The sequence below is a fragment of the Euleptes europaea genome, chromosome 7 (assembly GCF_029931775.1).
Source record: "Euleptes europaea isolate rEulEur1 chromosome 7, rEulEur1.hap1, whole genome shotgun sequence".
Taxonomy (NCBI): domain Eukaryota; kingdom Metazoa; phylum Chordata; class Lepidosauria; order Squamata; family Sphaerodactylidae; genus Euleptes; species Euleptes europaea.
Window position 1 is genome coordinate 45,247,128 of NC_079318.1, and position 24,394 is coordinate 45,271,521.

The 24,394-nt window shown below is 43.9% G+C and overlaps 1 protein-coding gene across 1 annotated transcript in view; it reads left to right on the forward strand.

The window, feature by feature from the left end:
* The first annotated feature begins 626 nt into the window (after positions 1-626).
* The window catches only part of PARP1 (poly(ADP-ribose) polymerase 1), a 35,630-nt gene continuing 11,862 nt past the window's right edge, over positions 627-24,394 (forward strand). Inside the window, exons 1-10 of the mRNA XM_056852681.1 lie at positions 627-769; positions 8,893-9,055; positions 10,006-10,124; positions 10,848-11,062; positions 13,868-13,964; positions 16,940-17,056; positions 17,379-17,555; positions 20,196-20,337; positions 21,493-21,633; positions 22,386-22,628. Coding sequence (XP_056708659.1) covers positions 650-769; positions 8,893-9,055; positions 10,006-10,124; positions 10,848-11,062; positions 13,868-13,964; positions 16,940-17,056; positions 17,379-17,555; positions 20,196-20,337; positions 21,493-21,633; positions 22,386-22,628 — 1,534 coding nt within the window. The 5' untranslated portion in view covers positions 627-649. The remainder of the gene's footprint in view (positions 770-8,892; positions 9,056-10,005; positions 10,125-10,847; positions 11,063-13,867; positions 13,965-16,939; positions 17,057-17,378; positions 17,556-20,195; positions 20,338-21,492; positions 21,634-22,385; positions 22,629-24,394) is intronic.

Genomic DNA, 24,394 nt, shown 5'->3' on the forward strand with positions numbered 1-24,394 from the left:
CAATTTATTGTTAATTTGGTAGGACTAGTTTTTTAGTATTATTGCTATTTTTTAATACTGGATATTGTTTTGTATGCTGATGTGTCAATTAAGAAAATAAAAAATTATTTTAAAAAAAAGTTGGGCCTCTAGCCAGAAGTCCCATTCAATGAACGGAATTTAATTCAGTATAGAAGGGCAATTTTTCTGCAACTGGTACCAAAGGAGGTAAAACACGTGTGGCTGACAGGGCTATCAACCACGGCCAGTTTTTACAGGCGGGAAACTCAAGAGGCCGCCCCGCTCCCCCCCCGCTCCGACTGCGAAGAGACGCTCGCGTAATTCCCTCTTTTGAACACGTGGCCGCAAGACACCTTCTTCCCCTTGGGCGCCGCGCGCAATGGTTTCTGGTCCTTGATGGCGCTTGAGGACCACTCCAGAGCAGCGGCTCAGAGAGAAAAGCCTCCCGAACTCGGCTCAACCAATCGATCACTGATCGAATGAGAAGTGAGCCCTGTTTGGGCGCGGGTCGACCGTTCGACGCTCGCCCCTGAGGCGCCAGGGTCCTGGCTGCGCGGCAGCCCGGCTCGTTCTTCGCGCCTCCGCCGCTCCAGCCTCGCCTCAGCGCCAAGCGTTGCGTCGGGGGGGCGGCGGCGGCGGCGGCGTGGTCATGGCGGAGCCTGCCGAGAAGCAGTACCGGGCCGAGTACGCCAAGAGCGGACGGGCTTCTTGCAAGAAATGTGGGGACAACATCGCCAAGGACTCGCTGCGCCTGGCCATCATGGTGCAGGTACCGCGGCCGGCGGGGGCGGGCGAGGGGGGGGCTGCCTTCCCACACCCTTCTGCCGGCGCTTCCATCCCAGCGCGCCACGTTGCTTGCGGAGACGGCCGCCTTTTGCGGGCTGGGCTCGGCGTGTCCCCCCCCCCCTCGCTGCTGCTGCTGCTGCCGCCGCCTTTTGTTCCTGGCACCCAGGGGCGGCGGCAGCAGCAGCAGCCCTGCCAACCCCCCGACCTGATTCCGCCCGGCCATGTGCCGCATACGGGTCGCGAGCAGGAAGAGCCGCCTCCCCGGGGCACGGTTCCCCCCGGAAAGGCTCTCTGTCAGCAGGCTGTGAGGCTCAACCAGCCGGCCGCACCCTCCTCTGCCAGGAAGCTTTTGCTGCCATCCCCCTGCAGCGGCACAGGCACTCAACACTGGCCGTCCGTCAAGCAAAAAATGGCAGCTCAACCCAGCGCTTAAAGATGGTAGCAATCGTGAAACCGAATGCGCTTTAAATACAGTAAAACGCACGGGAGGTTTTGCCTTGGGGTTTGCTGCTCTCTGAGTGCGCATTTCCCCCCGTCTGAATTCTCAAAACTCGGCATGGGGGCTTACTTTTGAGTTTTGAGAATTCGGATGGGGGGAAATGCGCATTTAGAGAGCAGCAAACCCCAAGGCAAAACCTCCCTCCCATGCATAAACGGCCAAAAATAAGCCCCCCGTGCAAAGTTTTGAGAATTTAGATAGAGAAAATGTGCATCAACAGAGCAGCAAATCCGCATCAACAGAGCAGCAAATCCAAGGCAAAACCTCCCATGCTTTTTCGCCCAGTCTAACCCTTGATAGGTTTACCTAAAAGTAAATCCCGCTAGATTAAATGGGGCATACTTTCAGGTAAGCCTAAGGTAATATTTGCCGCTTGAGTACTGCTATTTCTCTGCCTCTGTTTAAGGTTGTTTCCAAGGGGTAGTGTTCACGCATGAGGGCTAGAAGTTTGGATACTGAAACATAGAACATCCCCCTGTGAAGTACCGGTATGTAGCTCATTTTATGGGCCTTGAACTTTACTTGAGGCTTCATGGATACCAAGGGAGATATTGGTGACCTTTTTTTCTTTATTGGTAGCTGGTGTCTATAGGAGTAAACCAGTACCTTTGAAGTGCATCTGGCAAAAGCGTGACACAGCAGCATTGATAATTAGAGGGATTCATTGTGGATAATCTTTAATATTTCTGTAATGGTGTGAAAGTTGTGGTAATTTCTGTAATGGTATAAAAATGGGTAATTAGGAGGAAATGCTCTCCCCTATACCCTAGCCTGATCTCGTCAGATCTCAGAAGCTAAGCAGGGTCAGCCCTGGTTGGTATTTGGATGCGAGACCACCAAGGAATACCAGGGTTGCTGTGCAGAAGAAGGCACTGGCAAACCACCTCTGTTAGTCTCTTGCCATGAAAACCCCCCAAAAAAGGGTCGCCGTAAGTCGGCTGCGACTTGACGGCACTTTACACACACACATACCTCAGTACTTATTAAACTTAATCCACTGTTCCTCTAAGAAGCTTTCAGGAACATTGAGGTAGGTCATGCTGAAAGCAACTTCAGATGCCACCAGTTGTAAGTAGGGATACAGAGGCAAACAGCTACCAAAAAAAACCAAACCACCATCAGCTGTGGTTCTTTAGGGATGTTCAATGGTGTTGCTGTGCACTTTTGACACCTCTATGGTAGAAGTCTGCTTATTTTACATTGGAAAATAAATTCTGTTTTAGACAGAAGTGTGATACGGACACACTTCTTGGCCTTGGTTTTCACATAGCTTTGAAGTTCTCTGGAACGGGCATTGGGGTGTGACTTGATGGCACGTGCACAGGGACACACATACACACACTTGAACTGTTAGTCACCTCACTGAGATTCACCTTGAGTTGAACTCACCTCATTTTTTTTAAAAGGACAGTTGAATGAACAACTTATGAAGAATTAATTAGCTGTATGTGGGTTTGTAGGTTCTCCACCTTGTTCTTATAAACTACCTGTCCACTTGTGAAGTGACTGGCAGTGCTATCCTAAGCAGGTATATTCAGAAGTAAGTTGTGCTGAGTCCAGTAGGGCTTAGCGCCTAGTTAAGTGTGTTTAGGATTGTGTTTGTGTGTGCGCATATACGTGTTGTATATTTGTCAGGGCTTGGAACAAATGTGTTTGTATGTGCGCTCACAAACTTTGACTCATGGAGAAAGATACTAGAAAAAACATTTACAGTAATGTTTTGGGTCTGAGTAAGTATTCCAAGAATGAATGAATTATGGTTATTTTCATTTTGGAAAACTACAACTTTTCCACAGGTTGAAAGTATGTGTAAGCATTTTTGCAACCTAACTCGTTTCCACTCCATCTAATTTTTAATAGGAGCGTCTGAACATTTTAAGTTAAGTGTCATTTCCATGTTTGGAACAGTTAATAAAACAATAATTCTGCATTAGAGAATTAATACATTTTGCATTCATTTTCTCATAGTTGCTTATTTCAGTCTGAAGTTCAGACCTTAGAACAAATTCATTGTTAAAGACGGGAAAAATAATGGTTAAAATTGTCCTTTGGAGTGGGTGGGCAGGAGGGAGTTTGCTTTTTTACTGTTGATCTAGGTCTGGTACTTCACTTGTATTCTTTGGGATATTAGACATTATCTTAATACTTGTTTCTAAGACTTATTTCTTATTGACCTAAATCTTTTGTTACGTACAACAGTGCATGAGCAAACTGAATCTATGTTTAGCTGCAGTTTGGCCTTTCAACAGGTATGAGTCATTGCTTTTAGAAGTATATCTTCACATCTTTATCTGTTTTCATTTATTTTAATGCCTTTGGCTGGGGTGGGTGGCAATCATGGCTGTTAAACTGGTAAGCTCAGGCTTTGAAACACTAATTTATCGTATGATCCAGAGTTTCCTTTGATAGAAAACTGGGTTTTCCAGCTGTGGAAGCTGAACCCAGAGGAGCAAGGAGCCTCCTTTTTTCTTTTTTGCATTAGTGAGGGAAAGTGTAGCCTTTCTGGGGGTCCTTTAGAGAGTCCTTAATTCGGGCACCGCAGACACTTGGTACAGTGAGTATCTAGTTCTTCCTCCTTTACAACAGGGGTGGAATCTGTACTAAAATACACACACAAATCAATAGTTGCTAATTGTAGGGTTAAAAAAAGTGGACATCTATGTATTGCGAAGAGACCTATCTAATATGACAAAAGGTTAGTTTATACTCTTCCCCCCCAGTTCCTTCTCTGAGAGGATTCAAATATTAACATGGAGTGAGGTAAGATTAGGAAGGAACCCATCTGCCTTTACTGGCACACACAGGTTTGCTTAAGCAAGTTAAGCTTATTAACAAAATACAAAGAATACACTGTTTTGTCAATGAAGTGTTTTTTAAATTTGAATTTCACCTTAAATGGTTGAATATGCTGCGATTTTCCTTCTTTCTTCCTCACATGGAAACCCAAGATGCCCCTTATCCTGTTCCTAGGAGAGGGAATCCCCCAGGAACAGGATTTCAGGGACACCTTGGGTGCCATTGGCAGGAGAAGGTGGGAAAAGTCACTCTTCGCAGGAAGAAACCCATAGAAACATTAGTCCCAATCCAGCCCATAGCAGAGGCCAGTATATAGAAAATCTCACTCACTGAGCCCTTTGCCATGTTCCATAATCTTTTCTCTCTCCCACGTTGCCACCACATGTATGTACCGTTTAACTTTAAAAGCATTAAATACTATGAGAAGCCATTTTTCTGACATTTAATGACAGAAAAATTTGAATTTTACCTCCAAACGGAAATATCTGTAGTTTATCTGCCTTTTGATGAATATATTTTCCCTGTTTGGTCATATATTTCTTTTGAGACTCTGCCTCCAAATTAAAAATAGTATGATGCCTCTGCAGCAGGATCTTCGTTATCTGAAATTATCAGTTTTTCCAAGTGAGGGTCCTAAAACACTAAATTTTCTCCCATCAATATTTGAGTTAGATTTATTAGCATCTCAATGGTATATCTGCTATTCAAATAAACCTCACAGTAACATAGTACTGATTTAATTCATATTCTTGCTACTTCCATGGTGTCCATCTAAATAGAAAAACTACTGGCTGGATCCCAAGAACCATGAGCGGCAGCTCTAACTGCAGAATTGACCTGCCTCCCCTGATCTGCACCATCTACATCTGCTGAAAAGTTACTTCTGAAGGCCAGGAGCCTTTTAAGGACAGTATGAAATGCAGCACAAGGAGGCTGTATCTCAAATGGGAAGTTCCAGGAAATCTTGGTCCTCCTCACTCTTTCAAGTGGAAGTGTCCCCTGCTTGTTCCAAGATTCATAGCAATTTTGGAGTGTGATTCTTGCATCCAGTATCATTTTAGAAAATGACTTGGTCATATAAATCTAACTGAAGAATATATTCTTCTGGTGGAAGGAAGCCTATATAATACAGTTAATATTACAAGGAGAGGAAATGCCTTGCCTTATATCCCAACTCTACTTCCACCATCTGACTTGGTGTTCTTCCCTCATGTCTCCCACTTGCTCTTTCCTTCCTACCTATATGGTCTTCCCTCCCATGTCCTGCGCACCTCTCTATTCCCACTGGCGAAGGGAGGGCGGGCAAGTGAGGGAAGAAGAAGAAGAGTTGGTTTTTATATGCCGATTTTTCTCTACCTTTTAAGGAGAATCAAACCGGCTTACAATCTTCTTCCCTTCCTCGCCCCACAACAGACACCTTGGGAGGTAGGTGGGGTGGAGAGAGTTTGGAGAGAACTGTGACTAGTCCAAGGTCGCCCAGCTGGCTTCATGTGTAGGAGTGGGGAAACCAACCCAGTTCACCAGATTAGAGTCTGCCGAGGAGTGGGGAATCAAACCCGGTTCTCCAGATAAGAATCCACCTCTCTTACCCACTACGCCATGCTGGCTCTCACAAAGTAAATTTAATGGCTGTAGCTGCCCGTTCTTGCCTGCTTCTGGGGGCCATAGCCATCATATTTTCATGTGGCATTTTCGATTGCCGTGGCAACCTCAGTATTATGCTCACTCTTTCCAATGCCTGCTAATTGCAGATACTTCAGGCATGGAGGACATAAATGTTTTTTTCTGCAAATCGGGGGGCTCCCATGGTTTTTCAGTAACATATATTCTGGCTGCAGCTAGTTTTGTGGATCTTTAACTGCATGGTGGCCATTCATGGCTTTTAATATAAGAATTTCTTTTTACATATTTGGGGACTTAAGCCTAACTTCCAGCATTGACTTTGGCATGGGCTGTGGATCAGATTAATCCCTAATTTGATACACAAATACTTCAAACAAAGTTGGCACAGTATTTTGTGTAGTTTTCTTGTTTGGGGTGTGTGTGTCAGAATTATATTTTAGATTTAAAGCTATGTCTGTGGAAGGCTTGACTTTCCTCAGATTCCCTCCCCCCCCCCCCCGGCCAGGATGCTAATACTGATCATGGCTTCTGCTTCAATATTCAATATACGTTTGTGTTACTCAAAGTGAGTGTGCCAATATTGACTTGGTGTGTTAAATTAAGGAGTAGCAGTGGTAAAAGAGAAATTACTTCAGTTTAAATTAAGAAAAGGCAGAAATTCCTTTTGTTTAAAGTAAGGATTGATCTTCCTGTAATAAGGACAGAATATGTCTCTGCACTCAGCAGTGTTACGAACAATACTCCAGGCCATTTAATGAAGGGAGCTTGGCTCTGCTGTGGAGGCATTATCAGCTAAATGAGATTACTTTCCTTGCAGAATTTCAAGTGCCTGGAATAGGACATGGCATGTTTCACAGAGCTTTAAGCTTTATTTTCCCTCAGTGCATTCTGGTCACACATAATGTATTGTTATGAAAGGGGTATTCATGGCTACTAGTTAAAATGGATACTAGTCATGATGCATACCTATTCTCTCCAGGATCAGAGGAGCATGCCTATTGTCTTAGGTGCTGTGGAACACAGGCAGGATGCTGCTGCTGCAGTTGTCTGGTTTGTGGGCTTCCTAGAGGCACCTGGTTGGCCACTGTGTGAACAGACTGCTGGACTTGATGGGCCTTGGTCTGATCCAGCAGGGCTTTTCTTATGTTCTTATGTTGACTGTAGTTATTCAGGAGATCTTTTGCCATCATTATTCTGTCTGTACTCCTGAAGATTACAAAATGCATGTGCACCTGCTGGAGACCCTTGCAAATACCCGGAGGGGGTAGCCTCTTAATTGCATTCTTGTCTGCCTGTTCATGGGAATAAAAGTGAACTTCCTCACTGCAGTGTTGTGTTAAGGTGAAGCCAGGCTCCCACCTCACTGAACAACATGGCAGGTTACAAGTCTAGAGTCCTATTAGTGCCATCCACTAATAGATGCCATTCACTACACCAGGAGAGCCAGCGTGGTGTAGTGGTTAAGAGTGGTGGCTTGGAGCAGTGGACTCTAATCTGGAGAACCGGGTTTGATTCCCCACTCCTCCACATGAGCGGCGGACACTGATTTGGTGAACTGGGTTGGTTTCCCCGCTCCTCCGCATGATGCCTGCTGGGTTACCTTGGGTTAGTCAGAGCACTCTCAGCCCCACCTACCTCACAGGGTGTCTGTTGAGGGGGAAGGGAAGGCGATCGTAAGCTGGTCTGATTGTTCCTTAAGTGGTAGAGAAAGTCGGCATATAAACACCAACTCTTCTTCATCCTTCTCCAAGATGCTATGCAAGTAAAATGAGGCCTCTAGTCACACAAACAAATTTCTAGTGACATAGCCGCTTTCCCTCTTGTGGGTAGGGGTATCCTGACAATGAATTAATCAGGCCCTTATTTCCTAATTTATAGGCTTCTGTACTTCAGCTTTCTTGCCTCCTTAGTTTAATGCCTCTGAGTTGATACCTGCATGGGCATCATTTAGTGGCCCCAATACAAAGCCAAGATTGGCTATGAGCCATCTCAAATCAAGTACCCCAGGCAGAGCTTTTGTATCACCACCAGGCAACTAGCAACCTGTTTGGAGCCTGTATGGCAGGGGTGGGGAACGTCAGGCCCTGGGGCCGTTTAAGGCCTGCAGAATCATTTGGTCTGGCCCTTCGTGGATCCTGGCAGATCTCTAGCTCAGAAGGATCTAAGACTGGTGATCTGCACTCTCCCACAGACAGGAATAGCCTCTATTCAAGGCAGATGTGAGTTTGTTTTGTCGAGAAAAGGAACCTTCCCCCCCCCTTGCAGAAGAGTCATTAGCTATGGAACTGCTAGGACCGCCCAAGAAACTGTGTTAACCCTTTCCCACCCAGGCCATGGAGAAACACATTGGTTGGCTAATTTTTAAGTTGATAATTTTGTATGGCCCGCAAATTATGTTATAAATATCCAAATGGCCCCTGGCGGGAAAAAGGTTCCCCACCCCTGCTGTATGGTGTATTGGGTAAAGCATTGAACAGAGAGACTGGAGAGATCAGAGCTGAAATACCCATTTAGCCCTGAAGCTCACTGGATCATTCATGCTTTCCTAATCTATAACTTACCTCATGCTGTTGGCAGGGTAAACCATCCCGCATTTCTTAGAAAAAAGGGTGGGCTAAAAGTTAGAAATCTAACTTTTAGAAATCTAACCCTTTTTTCTTAGAAAAAAGGGTGGGCTAAAAGTTAGAAATCTCAGACAACATGATGTATGTAGTACGTGATTGCAGGCATTTTAACAAATCTCTCACTCTTCCTTCTATCCCTTTCTGAGGTAGGATTGAAATTAGGTATGCATATGTTTGTATGTACATTTGCTCGATAAAGGTGTTGCAGTGTATACCCAGTGGTGGGCATGAGTATGGGATTTCCAAGTTAGTGAGTGTGTGAACTGGCCCTCATTTACAGTCGTTCAGTGCTGTCAAGCTACCTGTTCAGCAATAGGTAATCAAGAACTGAGTAGCTGCACCATAATACAGAGAGATGTGTGCAAGCATGTATGAATCCTTCCTTGGTGAACACAGAACAGGACTTGCATTATGCTTAAGTGTAAATGTACTCAAGATAATAAGAAAACATGTTCTATAAAGCAATAAACTGGTGAGGTGAAGGCTCTGTGTGCTAAGCTGTAATTTGGGCTTTTTGCACATTATGTGTGGTATATGTGTTCTGAGCATTTCCATTCTTTCTAGTCCCCCATGTTTGATGGCAAAGTACCCCACTGGCACCATTACTCCTGTTTCTGGAAGCGGGCTCGACTTGTGTCCCACGCTGATGTGGATGGCTTCTCTGAACTGCGATGGGACGATCAAGAGAAAATTAAAAAATCCATAGAGACTGGCGGCATTGCAACAGGTAGGCAAATCACTAGTGATGGCCAAAGGTAGGTGCCATTTGCTTCATTAGCTTTAATACAGTAAAAGCTTTGTGATCTGGCACTCCTGGGGAATGGGGTTTGTCAGCTAATTAAGTGTGCTGGATACTCAAGCCTATATTGCTCTGCCCGGCCCCCTACCCAGAGGAATCTGTGGCAACCAAACCACATCCCATTGGACCTCCATGGTGACAGCCACCACACCTGGCGGGACCCTCCCCCTCCCTTGCAACTGCAGACAAGCAAGCTGCCCAGGACCCTTCTGGCCGAACTGGCTTCTGGCCACCCAAGGAAGGCTGAGGGTGAAGGTACCAGAGGATGACATCAGCCGGCGGCTCTGCCTGTCGGCAAGCCCAACAGTGGCTGAGGCATCAAGCAGGCTGGGCTGAGAGGTGGGAGTGAATAACATGCATGCCTTTGGGCAGTGGGGGGGAGTTAACTGAGCATTCTCAGAGCCAGTGTGGTGTAGTGGTTAAGAGCAGTGGTTTGGAGCGGTGGACTCTGATCTGGGGAACTGGGTTTGATTCCCCACTCCTCCATGTGAGCGGCGAATGCTAATCTGGTGAATTGGGTTGGTTTCCCCACTCCCACACACGAAACCATCTGAGGGACCTTGGGCTAGTCACAATCTCTCAGCCTCACCTACCTCACAGGGTGTCTGTTGTGGGGAGGAGAAGGGAAGATAATTGTAAGCTGGTTTGATTCTTCCTTAAGTGGTAGAAAAAGTCGGCATATAAAAACCAACTCTTCTTCTTCATTCATTCTGGTTAAACACTTAACTGTTAACATTTGTGGCTGTGTCTACTAATGCTTGATACATGAGCACTCATTACTCAAACCACCTTTTCTTTGCCCTGTGCCTGTCCTTGTTCTTGTGTAATTTGTCCAGTGCCATGCCTTAAATCAGAATTTGGAGCTATTTCTTCTCCAGGTAAAGGTGGTGACCAAGACGGAGGTAGCAAAGCTGAAAAAAGTTTAAATGATTTTGCAGCAGAATATGCAAAGTCCAACAGAAGTACCTGCAAAGGCTGTGAACAGAAAATAGAAAAGGTCAGCAATTAATCCTTTTTTTACCTCTCACAAGAATGATTTGCTTCGGTTTTAAGCCAGACACCAAATTGGAAGATTAAAAAAAGCATTCTGTATGAGTTGTATCACAATGGGTAGCCATATTAGTCTGTCTTTAGCAATAGAAAAGAGCAAGAGTCCAGTAGAACCTTAAAGTCTAACAAAATTTCTGGCAAGGTATGAGCTTTTGTGAGCCACATCTCACTGAAGAAGTGAGCTGTGGCTCACGAAAGCTAATACCCTGCCAGATTTTTTTTTTAGTATTTAAGGTGCTACTGGACTCCTGCTCTTTTCTATATGAGTTGTGTTTGTGTGTTGTCTGCTTTGAGGAAGGTAGATATTATAGTCTACCCTTCTCTCAGGTTAGAAGGTTGGATAACCTTCCTAAATTTAGATCATGATGGATCGCCGTGTTAGTCTGTCAATAGCAGTAGAAAAGAGCTGTGTCTAGCTGTATCTGAAGATGTGAGCTGTGGCTCATGAAAGCTCATACCCTGCCAGAGATTTGGTTAGTCTTTAAGGTGCTACTGGACTCTTGCTCTTTTCTATTCCTAAATTTGAAATGTCTTTGGTGCCTCTGACTCTAAAATCCGTAAATGTATGCTCTAAAACAAAAGGTGTTGTTCAGAAATGGTGTATTAAAGTCTCTCTTGAAAAAGTAATATATACATCTTCATGATCTCTTCTTTTTTTCTTCTGCTTCAGGGCCAGATCAGAATTTCAAAGAAAATGGTGCATCCTGAAAAGCCCCAACTGGGAATGATAGACAATTGGTACCATCCAGCCTGTTTTGTCAGCCGCAGAGCGGATCTGGGTTTTCTCCCTACCTTTAGTGCCTCCCAGCTACTAGGCTTTGGGCTGCTGAATAATGAGGATAAAGAGACTCTGAAGAAGCAGCTGCCAGCTGTCAAGAATGATGGGTAAGAAGAAGGAACTTGCACTATTGCGACGTGGGTCAAGGAGCTGTAGGTCAAACTGCTGCAAAAGACGGGTCAGAAAGTAAATACAAAGCAAGTCTTCATTCCATTCAGGGCAGAGATTGGTCAGGGTGCTGTCAGGGCTGGCAGCCAGAGGGCATGCTGGTAGTTCAGGCCAGGCTTCTAGGAACTCTGTGGAAGATCACCTGCACAGAGTGACAAGTTGTCGAGGCTTAGAACCCAGGCCACATGGGACCTTATGGGTTCCTCAGGTCACATGATCTCGCTGCGCTGGCCACCTGCAGATGTGGCTGCACAGAAGCAGGCTGGCAGTTCCTTCTGCCTGCCAGCTATCTTGGTAGGAAGGGAGTAAGATGCCTTGCTCCTGCTGCTAGTATCCCCTGTTGGAGGTCCCCCAGCACCTTCAGTAATACTGCAGAGGGGGAAATTCCCATCACCAAGTGAGGCCCACCCTTATTTGGTGAACATTCTTTCTGTAAGTTTTTCTACACCTTGGCCTGAATAACCATGAACTGACTTACTGAATGGGAGTGCGGTATTATTGCATAATATTTAAATAATATTATAGAATATAGGGCTTCTGGGGTTCTTGTATATATCCTATAAACCCCTGGTAAAATCCCGAGACAGTTTTGCGAGTGTATGTGTGTTAAGAAAATAATGAGCCTCATGGTTGCCTTTCAGTTTTTCAAAATGTGGCCAAACGCACTATAGCAAGAAGGCCACATTTTAATGTCACTGAAATTATTTCAGTTTTTGTTATTTCTAAAGCGCTATCTGTTTCTCTTTGCAGTTCACAAATGACAGCGTAGGCTTCACAGAAAGCAATGCTAGTTCACCATATTCCAGTTTTGTGTAACTGATGTATCAAATAGTTAAATCACATGTACCTTAATATCATAATTAACTATAGCTAATGAAATCTTGATGTAGTCCACACTGTTAAGCAGTTTCAGAGGGTAGCCATGTCGGTCTGCAGTAGAACAGCTAGACTGGAGTCCAGTAGCACCTTAGAGACCAACAAGATTTTCAGGGAATAAGCTTTTTTGAGAGTCAAAGCTCCCTTTGTCAGTGTTAAGCAGTTTGCCCTCTTCTCCGATGCAAGTAGGCCTATAAACAGCAGCACAATACAGGCTTCATTTTATTTTTTAGGCCTTCAAGCACAGGCAAATAATCACTGCAAGTTTCAGTCATTTAAATACTGGATATTGGAGAGTGACAGAAAATACTCAGGTCTGTGGCGATGCTTAAACAGTTCTTCTAAACCCTTTAAAAGAACATAATTCCATTAAACAAAGCAGAAGGTAAACCAAAGCAGGACCTCAATCATGAGATCTAGAAACACAGTTGAAGAACCTGGGGTGGTTTGCCCTGTGCTATGGTGTGTTGAGTTTGTGAAAGATAAGCAACCCTCACTACTGCATGGTATTACAAAACGTAATTTTTCTAGCTTCAATAAAGAAAGCTGCTGCTTTACTATGTTTGTAACTTGTCTATTGTTTCCTATGGCAGAGGGCATTTGCATGTTTGCTTCTCCGTGTTGATCTATTTGAGGCTTGTTCTTTGCTTTTCCCGGGGTAGTGTATGAAACAGAGCATGGTAGTTTGTGCAAATGCTTCTTTTTGTGTGCTTTGCTTCTGCTTTCAAGTGAGATAATTTAAGTAATGTGGCTGTATCCCATACAAAAGGAAGCTAGGTATGTATGCCAGAATACTATAGTCATGCAACATGACACTAGGGTCACAGTGGAAAATAGCTTGGCTTGGCGGCATAGCATTCAGTGTAATTTGTCGTCATATCTCTGAGGCTCTTGCATCTATAGCTGTTAAACGTTGCAGATGCAGTAGAGATGTAACCGAGAGTTGCTGGTGTCCTAGTCTGTCAGTGATAGGCACCTGTTTGTGCCCAAGCCTAGATGAAGCAGGTGGACTAGCCTCAGTTTATTAGAGCTATTGGCCTTCTCTCTAGCCTGTAGAGATACAGTAGACAGGAATAAAAGTCCCACTGAGGGGGCACCTTACGTTGTTGCTCAGACTGACACAGACTACTGTCAGGTACAGCAATGAAAGAGTCCAGTGGTTGGCAGCCTATAAGCTTGACGAGTATTGAATGTCTTCTAACTTAGAGCTGGATTGGGTGTGCAAAATCTTTGTCGCCCAAAGCACTCTGCCTCTGCTGGGTATGCATTTATATAAAGAACATCACGTGCCTGCTGTGATCATGTTGACTGAAAAATGCTCTGCTGCTTATGATGGACATTACTGCTGGGAAGCTAGGGGTGATATCCAGAGATGTCACAGATCCCATGTTACATGTTGCATTGCCGCCATTATTCATTGTGTGATGAAGGCTTCAGATGTCTGAACAGGACTTTACTGTGCTCTTTATGAGATCTCCCGGGAGTGACTGACAGGGAGCCCTGTGTAAGTTCTTCCTTCTCAGTCCCAGGAACACGCATCGTCACCCCAGGCACAAAGGACGGAGTTACTGCAAACCTAGTAAATCCCCTTCTTTGGCGACACATTTTAAATATTCATTTCTTTCTGCCTCAAGGTGTTCGAAGGTACTCTTCCAAATACTTTTTAATTTGATACTGTTTTGGGTTGCCAAGGATGCTTGAACAGTTTGCATGTAAAAGCTAGTAGGAAGGAATCTAAAGAATGAAATTGGGGCTGCACAAAGGCAGAGAAGGGCTTGTGCCAAGTATTCAGAGTAACAGAGGCCATCAGGCTTTGTTAAATGACTGAATTGTATTTGAGTAACCCAGCCTATGTTTGTTTTTCTCAGAAAGCGAAAAGGAGATGATGTGGATAGCAATGTTGTCTCAAAAAAGAAACCAAAAAAGGAAAAAGAAAAGCAGTCCAAGCAGGAGAAGCTGCTGAAGGTTTGTTTCTTGTGGATCCTCCAGCCATCTTCCTTTTACAAGGCAATGAAATGTTTTGAACTGACAGTGGAGGCTGCGCTCGTCTGGATTGCTTTTGTCCTGAACCTTGTTCAAAGTCTAGCATAATTACAAGAAGGAAGCAGGATCTGAAGGAGCTTGTGATGTTGGCATAGTTTTCAATCAGAAGCAGGGGTGTTTTTTTAATTACCTAAAAGCAAGATCATTCCAGATGCCTTATGTTGCTGCCAAAAAAAATAGGTTTCTCTCTAATGGAAGCATACGTGGAAGTATACCATAGCATAAAGGAGGCCAAGTAATATTATGACTTTTCAGTTTACATTTATCTGTTTTGTCAGTTAGAAGCAACAAGTAGGAACCCTCAAGGATTTCCAGGAGTCATCTCATTTCCCCCTCCCCCACTATTTCCTCTTTCCTTTTCCTGAAAGCCCCCATGGCGTCTCTCCTTTTTCTGCTTCCTTCTCTCTTTCTAGGGTTGCCAACATCCAGGCAGGGCCTGGAGATTTCCTGGAATCACAGTAGTTCTCCCAACTACAGCGATCGGTCCTCCTTAGGGTTGCCACCTACAGGTTGGGGAATTGCTGGAGATTTGGAGGTGGAACCTTGGGTATGCAAGGTTTGAGGAGGAAAGCGACCTCAGCAGGGTATGATGCCATAGAGTCCACCCTCCAAACTAACCATTTTCTCATGGGGAACTGATCTCTGTCATCTGGAGATCAGTTATAATTTCCAGTGATCTCCAGCCTCCACCTAGAGGTTGTCAACCCTAGTTCCCGTGGAGGAAATGGCTGCTTTGGTGGGTGGATTCTCTGGCATTATACCCCTCAGATCTCTCCTCAAACCCCACCCTACCCAGGCTCTACCCCTCCCCCCAAATATCCAGGTATTTCCTAACATGGAATTGGTAACCCTATCTCCTTCCCACTCAACAGCCAACCTGTCTTCACTATTAGAATATAAGATTTAGTGGAGTATATGTGGTTTCTGCTGTTGATGTCAGCCTTTTAAAATTTAAATTATACGTATGTTATTTTTGCATGTGCGTTGAGGAAAGACGGATATGAATATGAGTTTATTTTTCTGTAATATACAGTTATTTCACAGAGTGATAGTACTTGGGCTATCTCCTAGCCTGAAGCAGTCTATAGGCTACCAAATAAGACTTCCTCTGAAAGAGTATTTCAAGCTTGAGAGGCATTAGGCTTCCCCACAAACAGTTCTCATGATACCCACTGAGAATTCCACCTTCCTGTTTTTGTTCCTGTTTCCTTAGAGATTCTCTGATTCATACCTTTGTATTATGTCTCTTGTGGAGTTCGATTCCTCCAATATTGGCAGGATGACATTTTGTGGATCAGTGGAGTTTGTAGGTTTGAATCAGAAGTATGTGGAGGGGTTTTAATATAAGAAAGGTATTCTTTGAGCAATGCTAGGTCCTATTTGTCTGAACCCTTACACAGACAAGCTGCTGTGTAATGGCTACTGCTTGTGCAAATTGGACCTGACTTCTCCCTGGGCTTTCGCTTTAATACCATTTTCTGTTGATTTTTGGTACTTAAGACTAGTTCTGTCACGTACCTGCATGATACTCCAAACTTGATTTTAAAAGTATTCACATGGCCACTGTCACTTTCTCTGTAAATGGTGGACAATAATGGTAATGATACCGGAAACATTTTATACAAAGACTCCTTTCACTGAGGAGTTGCCAGTGGGCTGTTTCCCTCATGAATTGGGCATCGTTAACACTGTAATTGTAAATCTGTGTCCGAGTGATATCACTTCAAATTGCAGTTGCAGGCTCTTCAGTCAAAAAACAACAACTCTACATACAAAACGAGGTTCAGGAAGGAGGTTGGTCTTCCATGACACTGAAACTGTATTGAGATATACTTTGTGTGTGCGTGTTAAGTGCCATCAAGTTGCTTCCGACTCATGGCGACCCTCTGAATCAAAATCCTCCAAAATGTCCTATCTTTTACAGCCTTGCTCAGATCTTGCAAATTGAGGACTGTGGCTTCCTTTATTGAGTAAATCCATCTCTTGTTGGGTCTTCCTCTTTTCCTGCTGCCCTCAACTTTTCCTAGCATGACTGTCTTTTCCAGTGACTCTGGTCTTCTCATAATGTGACCAAAATACGATAGCCTCAGTTTAGTCATTTTGGCTTCTAGAGTCAGTTCAGGCTTGATTTGATCCAGAACCCACTGGTTTGTTTTTTTGGCAGTCCACGGAATCCATAACACTCTCCTCCCAACACCACATTTCAAAGGAATCTACTTTCTTCCTATCAGCTTTCTTCAAAGTCCATACTTTAAATGAACACAAACCAGATTTCTTGCCTCATTTTATATGCAGAGAATCCTGGTTAGAAGTGAGCGCTGGTTATGTGTGGTATATGAATGCAGGTATGTGGATTAATAGGAATTAGTTCTCCCCCCCCCCCCAGAATCTAAATCAGGGTTTAATCCAGGCTTAGAGTCCTGGTTTTGTGAGGGAGAAACTTAACTCCAGTCACCTTGCAAACCTGCATTTGTATGTTTTGGGTAATCAGAGTTATGGAGGGAGCAGCAAGGTGTGCTAGCCTGGCAACAAGCCAGGTTTGTATTCAGAGTAGCTTAAAGTGACTTCTGAATGTGACTCATGTTTTCTGTAAAGGATTTTTTTAATATGGAAGAGCATATAGTCACATGAGCACCCACCTGCAGTCTGAAATGGAACAACCTAGACATGAGTTTATGTCCCCAGACACTTCAGTGAGAAATAGGCCTTAGCATTAAACTTTTACAATTAAACCTCATTTAATTGATAACTGTAGCAAATAACCTGACCCTTATTTCATGGATTTCTGTTTGCAAAGTAGGCAGCCTCGCTCTTCAGGTCTATTGGACGTGCTTCTTTTCAACAGTTCTGTTAACAAAGAGACCTAAACAGTGAAAAGTACTATTCTGCATCTACAGGAACAGACAGAGTTGATTTGGAACATCAAAGATGAACTGAAGAAAGCCTGTTCCATTAATGACCTGAAAGAGCTCCTGATAGCAAATAAGCAAGAAGTTCCTTCTGGGGAATCAGCTGTGAGTTGGAATCTTTTCTGTTTTATATGTTACTATGTGCTTGCTTTCTGTAACCGTTAAGACAGTCTGTAAATTAAATGAGTGAAGAAAAAAACATCAAAATTTTTGGAATGAAAGCCTATTCTAGTAGCCTCAAGGGCAACATGATTGGCCACTCACAGGTAACCTGTAGTTTCCAAACCTAGAAAGTTGTGTACGCAACGAATCTAGCTGCAGAAAGAATTCCTAAGATGATCCAGGCGTCCACGGGCTCTGTGAGTGTCTTGGTCTGATGCCTTGAATCCTCTACTTTCCTCGGCATGATTCCTTTTTACTGTTCTAGATCCTGGACCGTGTTGCCGATGGGATGGCCTTTGGGGCTCTGCTGCCTTGTGAGGAATGCAAAGGGCAGTTTGTGTTCCGGAGTGATGCTTACTACTGTACAGGGGACATTACTGCTTGGACTAAATGTGTTGCCAAGACACAGGCTCCCAACAGGAAAGAATGGACCATCCCGAAGGTAGTGCACTTCGTTTTTTCGTCTGTCAGCCATTTAGTCTTACATTATGTAAATGTTTGTCAATGACTAGAGAAATAATGTTATGGGAAAGGGGCCCCACTCTCCCTCTCCCTTTGGTTCCACTAGTACCCTTGTTGCTTCCTACAACAGCCTTGGTTTCAGCATCCCTGCTTTTTTCAAATCACCCACTCCCAGACTTGCATTCCACTTTTTTTTCCTATGCCAGCAAAAGCATCCTAGTTCCCCCAGCTCCAGCTTCACTGTTCCACAGAACAAATAGTGGAGTTGAATCTGGGTAAGCAGGCTGACTTTACTAGAGCTCTAGCCATGGCAGTGGCCTTGAGGAACAGGAGATTAGGGGCCTCTTCTCCCATCTTCCTTTGCCATGGATAGAGGAAATTATTTGTCCTTCCCCAGATCTCTAAAGCAGTGGGCCTGTAAGAAATGTAAAACATCCAGAAATTTTGAAAGTGAAAGTAAGGCTAATTTAACAACATGCCAGCAAACCAAAAAAGGAAAAAAAGATGCCAGGTAACAGGTGACAGCTTTATTGACTTGTAAATCCCCTACACCTTTTGCTATTTAAGCCCCATCAGGGGAATCAGAGTTTCTGCACAAAGGAACTCTGATCCCCTGATGGAGCTTATGTAGCAAAACACGCAGCTGTCTCCTGTTACCTAACTTCTTTTTTCCTATTTTGGTTTGCAGAAATGTTGAAGACATGAACTCTCACACCCTGGGAAGGGCAGGCAGAAATTTGGAGTGTGTGTTTGAAAATATATGCAATTTTTCTTTTCAAGTACAAATCCATTTTGCTCCTTTAAGAACAAAAAAATGCATAATTTATAACTTGATTAGCATATAAAATTGTGTTGACACACAAGTTAAGTATAAGTTAAATGATGTTTAGAGGGTTGGTTTTATTTGAGCGACTGTTGATGGTATGCCAATAAAGGTACTGAAACTGAAATTGAAGTATAAACGCCTTAGTTTTCTACAAGCAAAGTTGTAAATATACCCAATTCAATGCATGATGGTTAAAGAGTTTCAAAGATAACAGATGTAAATGTGCATTTTTAATGTGTTGGGGGAGGTCCTGGTTCATGGCTAAAGGGCTGTGATGTTAGAAGAACTCTGATTCAATCAAGTTGAAGGTTAAAGATTTTCGAGGTTAACAGATGTAAATGTGCATGTTTAAAGTGTTGGGGGAGGTTCTGGTTTACGGCTAAAAGGCAATGATTTTGGAAGAATGCTGATTCAATCAAGTTGCAGTTAATGAGCGGGTAACTTCCAAACCACCTCCTTGCCCTGTGGTGTCTGTGGTGTGCCTCTTCCTAGGGCATCGTGGTTTTCAGCTTGAAGTGAGTAGTAGTCTGGTGAAAAATATTCTTTGAGGGTATACTGTTAGGGAGCTGTTTGAATACACCTACCATGGGTAGCAGCAATGTTGTCCATCTGTCTAGAACAGTGGTCGGCAAACCGCGGCTCGCGAGCCGCATGCAGCTCTTTGGGCCCTTGAGTGCGGCTCTGGAAACCCAAACATTTCTGAGGAGGAGGAAGAGGCGCGCCCCCCCCCCCCACCAAAATTCGACCACGAAACCTCTCCTCACCGCCCCATTTCGGGTTTATTTCCCCCCCCCACAAGAGGAGTGGTGTGTGAGGTAAAGCGCCTCCCTCCTCCTCCTTTTCCCTCCCCTCACAGCGCAGCCGGGTTTTGCAAGCGGTGCCAAGGCGGGCGGCGGCAGCCAATCAGCGGGCAGGATTTTTCGCGCTGGTTTTGGCTGGCGGAGGAGGCCAAGGCGCTGAGGAGAGGCAGAAGGGCGAACGGCCGGCTGGGGAGGGAGGGAGGGAGGGAAGGAGCCCAGGCGGCGGCGAGGAGGAGGAGGTCGGGGCCCAGGGGGGGGAGCCATGTTTGATGCGCATTTTCCCCATCCAGATTCTCAAAACTCTGCATGGGGGGTTATTGGCCATTTATGAATGGGAGGTTTTGCCTTGGATTTGCCACTCAGATGCACATTTTCCCCATCCAGATTCTCAAAACTCAACAATAAGCCCCCCTGCAGAATTTTGAGAATGCAGATGGGGAAAATGTACAGTGTTTGTCAGTCATTGTCATGATTTAATTTTATGGATACCTTACTTACAATTAAATTTTTATCAATAAATAAGATCACTATTAGGTATGATATCAAGTTTTATTCAGTGTTCCTATAGTTTAATTAAGACTTAAAACTTTAATTAAAGTTTATTAAGTTAATAAACAGTGTACCTACCTATATAGTTTAAGTTTAAGAAATTTGGCTCTCAAAAGAAATCTCAATCGTTGTACTGTTGATATTTGGCTCTGTTGACTAATGAGTTTGCCGACCACTGCTCTAGAAAAACATTTGGTCCACAATCATTACTGAGCTCCAAGTATTGATAATACATCGTGAGAGTTTTGGCAAAGCGTGTAGCCCACTTCCATCACAGCCCAGGATGATGCGTGTCTGCAGATGAAAGATCATAATGGGGTTCATGGGGATGGAACAGAACAAACAGTTCTCTGAAGTCCGTCATTTAACTTTGGTTGCCGTATTAATCTTGGGATTTCTTACATTGTACGTGTTAATTTCTCTTGCGTCTACTGCCCCAACACAGGAGTTCCGGGAAATCGCATATCTAAAGAAATTTAAATTTAAAAAACAGGACAGAGTATTTGCCCCAGAGGCTGCCTCTGCAAACTCAGTTCCTCCTCCAGCAGTTTCTGTTCCAGTTACAGAAAATTCGGCTGCATCAGCGGGTAAGTGGCCCGCCATGTAATGCCTGCAAAATACACTCATTATAAGAACATAAGAAAAGCCATGCTGGATCAGACCAAAGCCCATCAAGTCACACAGTGGCCAACCAGGTGCCTCTAGGAAGCCCCCAAACAAGACGACTGCAGCAGCACCATCCTGCCTGTGTTCCAAAGCACCTAATATATAGGCATACTTCTCTGGAGATAATAGGTATGCATCATGACTAGTGTCCATTTTTACTAGTAGCCATGAATAGCCCTCTCCTCCATGAACATGTCCAATCCCCTCTTAAAGCCTTCCAAGTTGGAAGCCATCACCACATCCTGGGGCAGGGAGTTCCACCATTTAACTGTGCGTTGTGTGAAGAATACTTCCTTTTATCAGTTTTGAATCTCTCACCCTCTAGCTTCAGCAGATGACTCTGCGTTCTGGTATGAGAGAGGGAGAAGAGCTTCTCCCTGTCCACTCTCTCCATACCATGCATAATTTTATAGACCTCTATCATGTCTCCCCTTAACTGCCTTCTTTCCAAGGGGTGAAATGTCCTCCTTTCATGTCGGTAGTGAAAACGCATCAAGCAGTCTGAAAGTTACACAATTTAGTCATCCGGCAAAATCCAGCTTCTTCATACGCGTCTTGTTGTCACCAATTCGCTGACTTGCCTTTCCATTTGTGTTTCATTAATTATTGTTTTTAATTGTTTTTAGAACAAGTGTGTGTGTGTATATATTAACAATTGTTCTAAAGTTTCAATTGTTCACCACCTTGGGGACTCTGTGGGTGGAAAGGTGTCATAAAAACATTTTAAATAAATTCAAATGTACATTCTTGGGTGTAACTTGGTACTCTCATGCAACTGTACTACGTGATTTATGGGCAAAGGTGTTTGGTTGTCTGAAAGCACACACCCCATCTACAATCATTTTCTCATCTCCTTGGAAGTGAAAACTTTTGATGCAAGGTGTACTTTCAAACAAGGAACCTCAGTTGAAATTTGAAGTAGTGCCTTACCACGTCAGGGAATGTATGCATACTCGCATCTGCTTTATTTTCCACAAAATGAGGGGTACTGCTATCATCGCTTGATAAGTTTTCGAAAAGCTTTCATGGTATGACCTGTTCATCATATGCTTTGCACTTTATATTTGACCAACCAGATAAACCTTTATGTAACATGAAGGTCGTGACCCTTGGGAAATTGTCGAAGAATAAAGATGAAATAAAGTCTGCTATTGAAGAGCTTGGAGGAAAGGTGACAGCTTCTGTGAATAAAGCCAACCTGTGCATCAGCTCACAAAGTGAGTGACCCTGTTAACTGGTAATTGCTGTGTGGAATGTTTCCACATCCTCCTCTGGGACTGCTGGGAGTATTGAGACTTCCCACATGATGGTTCTGATTCATGTGATGGGTACTTTCATATCCTACACTGAGCAAGACACATTTGTTGCCAGGTTTTGGCATCCACTTGAACCTGTGAAGCATTCTCATACCAATTCAGATTTGTTAGTGATGGCAATTCATGCTTATGTAGGAGATTTTTATGCTGCATTCTCAAGGTGGCTGGCAGCAGCTCCCAAGTGGAGGTCTAAGGGTCAGAACAGAGAAGCCACAAGGAGATCTGTGATTAGGTCCTCATAGCATTTTAACAATGCTGATAGACACTATATGGGGATCCAGTTCAGATCAAGGCCATAAGGGGAAGGGGGCTTAAACTCTCCCCTCCCATGGTTATCCCAATCAAACCCCCCCCCCATGCTGCTGGTAGCCCTGAAGGAGGGTTATAACTGTATATGTCTAACCACGTTGGGGGGGATGTCTCCATGTGGCTTCTATCATCTATTTTAAAATGCGGTGAGGATTTTCTTGCAGTTCTCCCAGTGAGTTTGACCCTCAGCCATGTTACTTGAGTTTGTTGGCAGGCCCTGGATTGAACCTGGAATCTCTGACCTGCAGAGCATATTCTTATCACCATGCTGTGGGCTCTGTCCCTAGAAAAAGTATCACAAGTCATGCAATGCCTTTTCACTTTTCCCTTTCTGAATCTTCCAGAGGAAGTTGAGAAAATGAGCAAGAAGATGGAAGAAGTCAAGGAGGCACAAGTCCGTGTGGTGTCAGAGGAGTTCCTCCAGGACATAAAATCCTCCAGCAAGAGCTTTGAGGAGCTTCTGTCCCTTCATGCTCTTTCCCCCTGGGGCTCAGAAGTGAAGCAGGAGCACAAAGAAGTGCCCATAGGAGGGAAATCCAGCGGGCATTCAAACACGAAAAGCACCGGGAAGAACAAGGAAGAGCAAGGTGAAGGAAACATCTAAAGGGCATCTTTGTCACAGGGCTTGGTTTTTCCCTTGACTGCTAAAGATACTTGCTACATTGGAAGTGTTGTGTATATTAATTTGGATTGTTAAGTTTAATGCATTGAAAGTTAACTTAGAAGCTGAGATGAAGAGCCTCAAAGCAGTCAGTAGTCAGGCATGCCAAACCCCTTAACATTTAGCTGAAATTAACCTCTTATTTATGCCATCTGCTGATGATTCCCAGCTCTTAGATTCCACTGGTGGGTCGATACCCACAACTGGTTTGTACCTTGACTTATCTCCCCCCCCCCAAAAGACCTTTTCTCATTTTGAGAGGAAAGTGAGAAGAGAAACCAGTGGGGAAGGGGTACGCAGTTTAAAAAGCAGCGTGTCCACATTGCACCTTAGACATTTTCCACCAACAAAATATTATGGTATGAATGCCAATCAAATGCAACAGGCATACAACAAAACACTGGTTCTTGTAGGTTATCCGGGCTGTGTAACCGTGGTCTTGGAATTTTCTTTCCTGACGTTTCGCCAGCAACTGTAGGTTATACAAACAGTGTTTAAACCCACCAAGAAAATACAACAAATGCTACGATCAGCAAAAGACAAAAGGGACCCCCTCACCTCTGCAGGAGTATATCGTATACCTTGCAGCTGTGGAGAAGTTTACATCAGGACCACAAAACGCAGCATACAAACAAGGATAAAAGAACATGAAAGATACTGCAGACTTGGCCAACCTGAGAAATCAGCAGTGGCTGAACGTGGACTGACACAAACAGGACACAGAGTCTTATTCCAAGACACTGAAAGACTGGACAATTCTACCAACTATTTTGTCAGATTGCACAGAGAAGCCATTGAAATTCATAAACATCAGCACAACTTTAACAGAAAAGAGGAGAGTTTAAGAATGAATAAGGCTTGGCTTCCTGAAAACCTCCAGACTAACAAAGGCAACAGTCAACAATAGCCATCCAGATTAGCTTTGGATTACACACATTAACAGATCACTTCAGGATACAATGGTTCCATATTAACATACCATACCCTCATTAGCACATTATCTTGATACTTACAGGACAATGATTAGCACATTACTTTTGCAGGACAGTACTCAGCTCAAACCCAACCCCTTTCTGACTATATATTACTCTTCCTACACACTTGACACTGAGAGACACTGTCCTTCAGTGTTACTACTCTGAAGATGCCTGCCACAGTTGCTGGCGAAACGTCAGGAAAGAAAATTCCAAGACCACGGTTACACAGCCCGGATAACCTACAAGAACCAATGAACTCTGACCGTGAAAGCCTTCGACAACAAAACACTGCTTAGAGGAAAGATGTCTCAGTCTTCTTCCCTCCCTCTTAAGAATAACAGGTGTGTGTTTATTGGGTTATAAAGAGCCTTTGGTATTTATGATGAAATGTGGCAGAGGAAATTAGTGTTTGAGGAACCTTTTTCCTTCATCTTCTGTGATCTAAATCTGTGGCCCTCTTTCTGTTCTGAAGATGCAAGAATAAAGGGGGAGGATTTAATTCTCTAAACTGGATTGCCTGACTAGAAATCAAAGGTAAGTCAATAGAAGCTCCCCTAACATTAACAGAGAAGAATCTGTAAGGACCAAGGCTTAAAGAATACAAAAATTTTGTTTAATATGAGGATTTAAACAGTTCAAGACTGTATACTCCAGGAGAATACTTTACATAGTTCAATTAGAATGACTGAAAATGCTGCTCTTTATATGGAGAGGT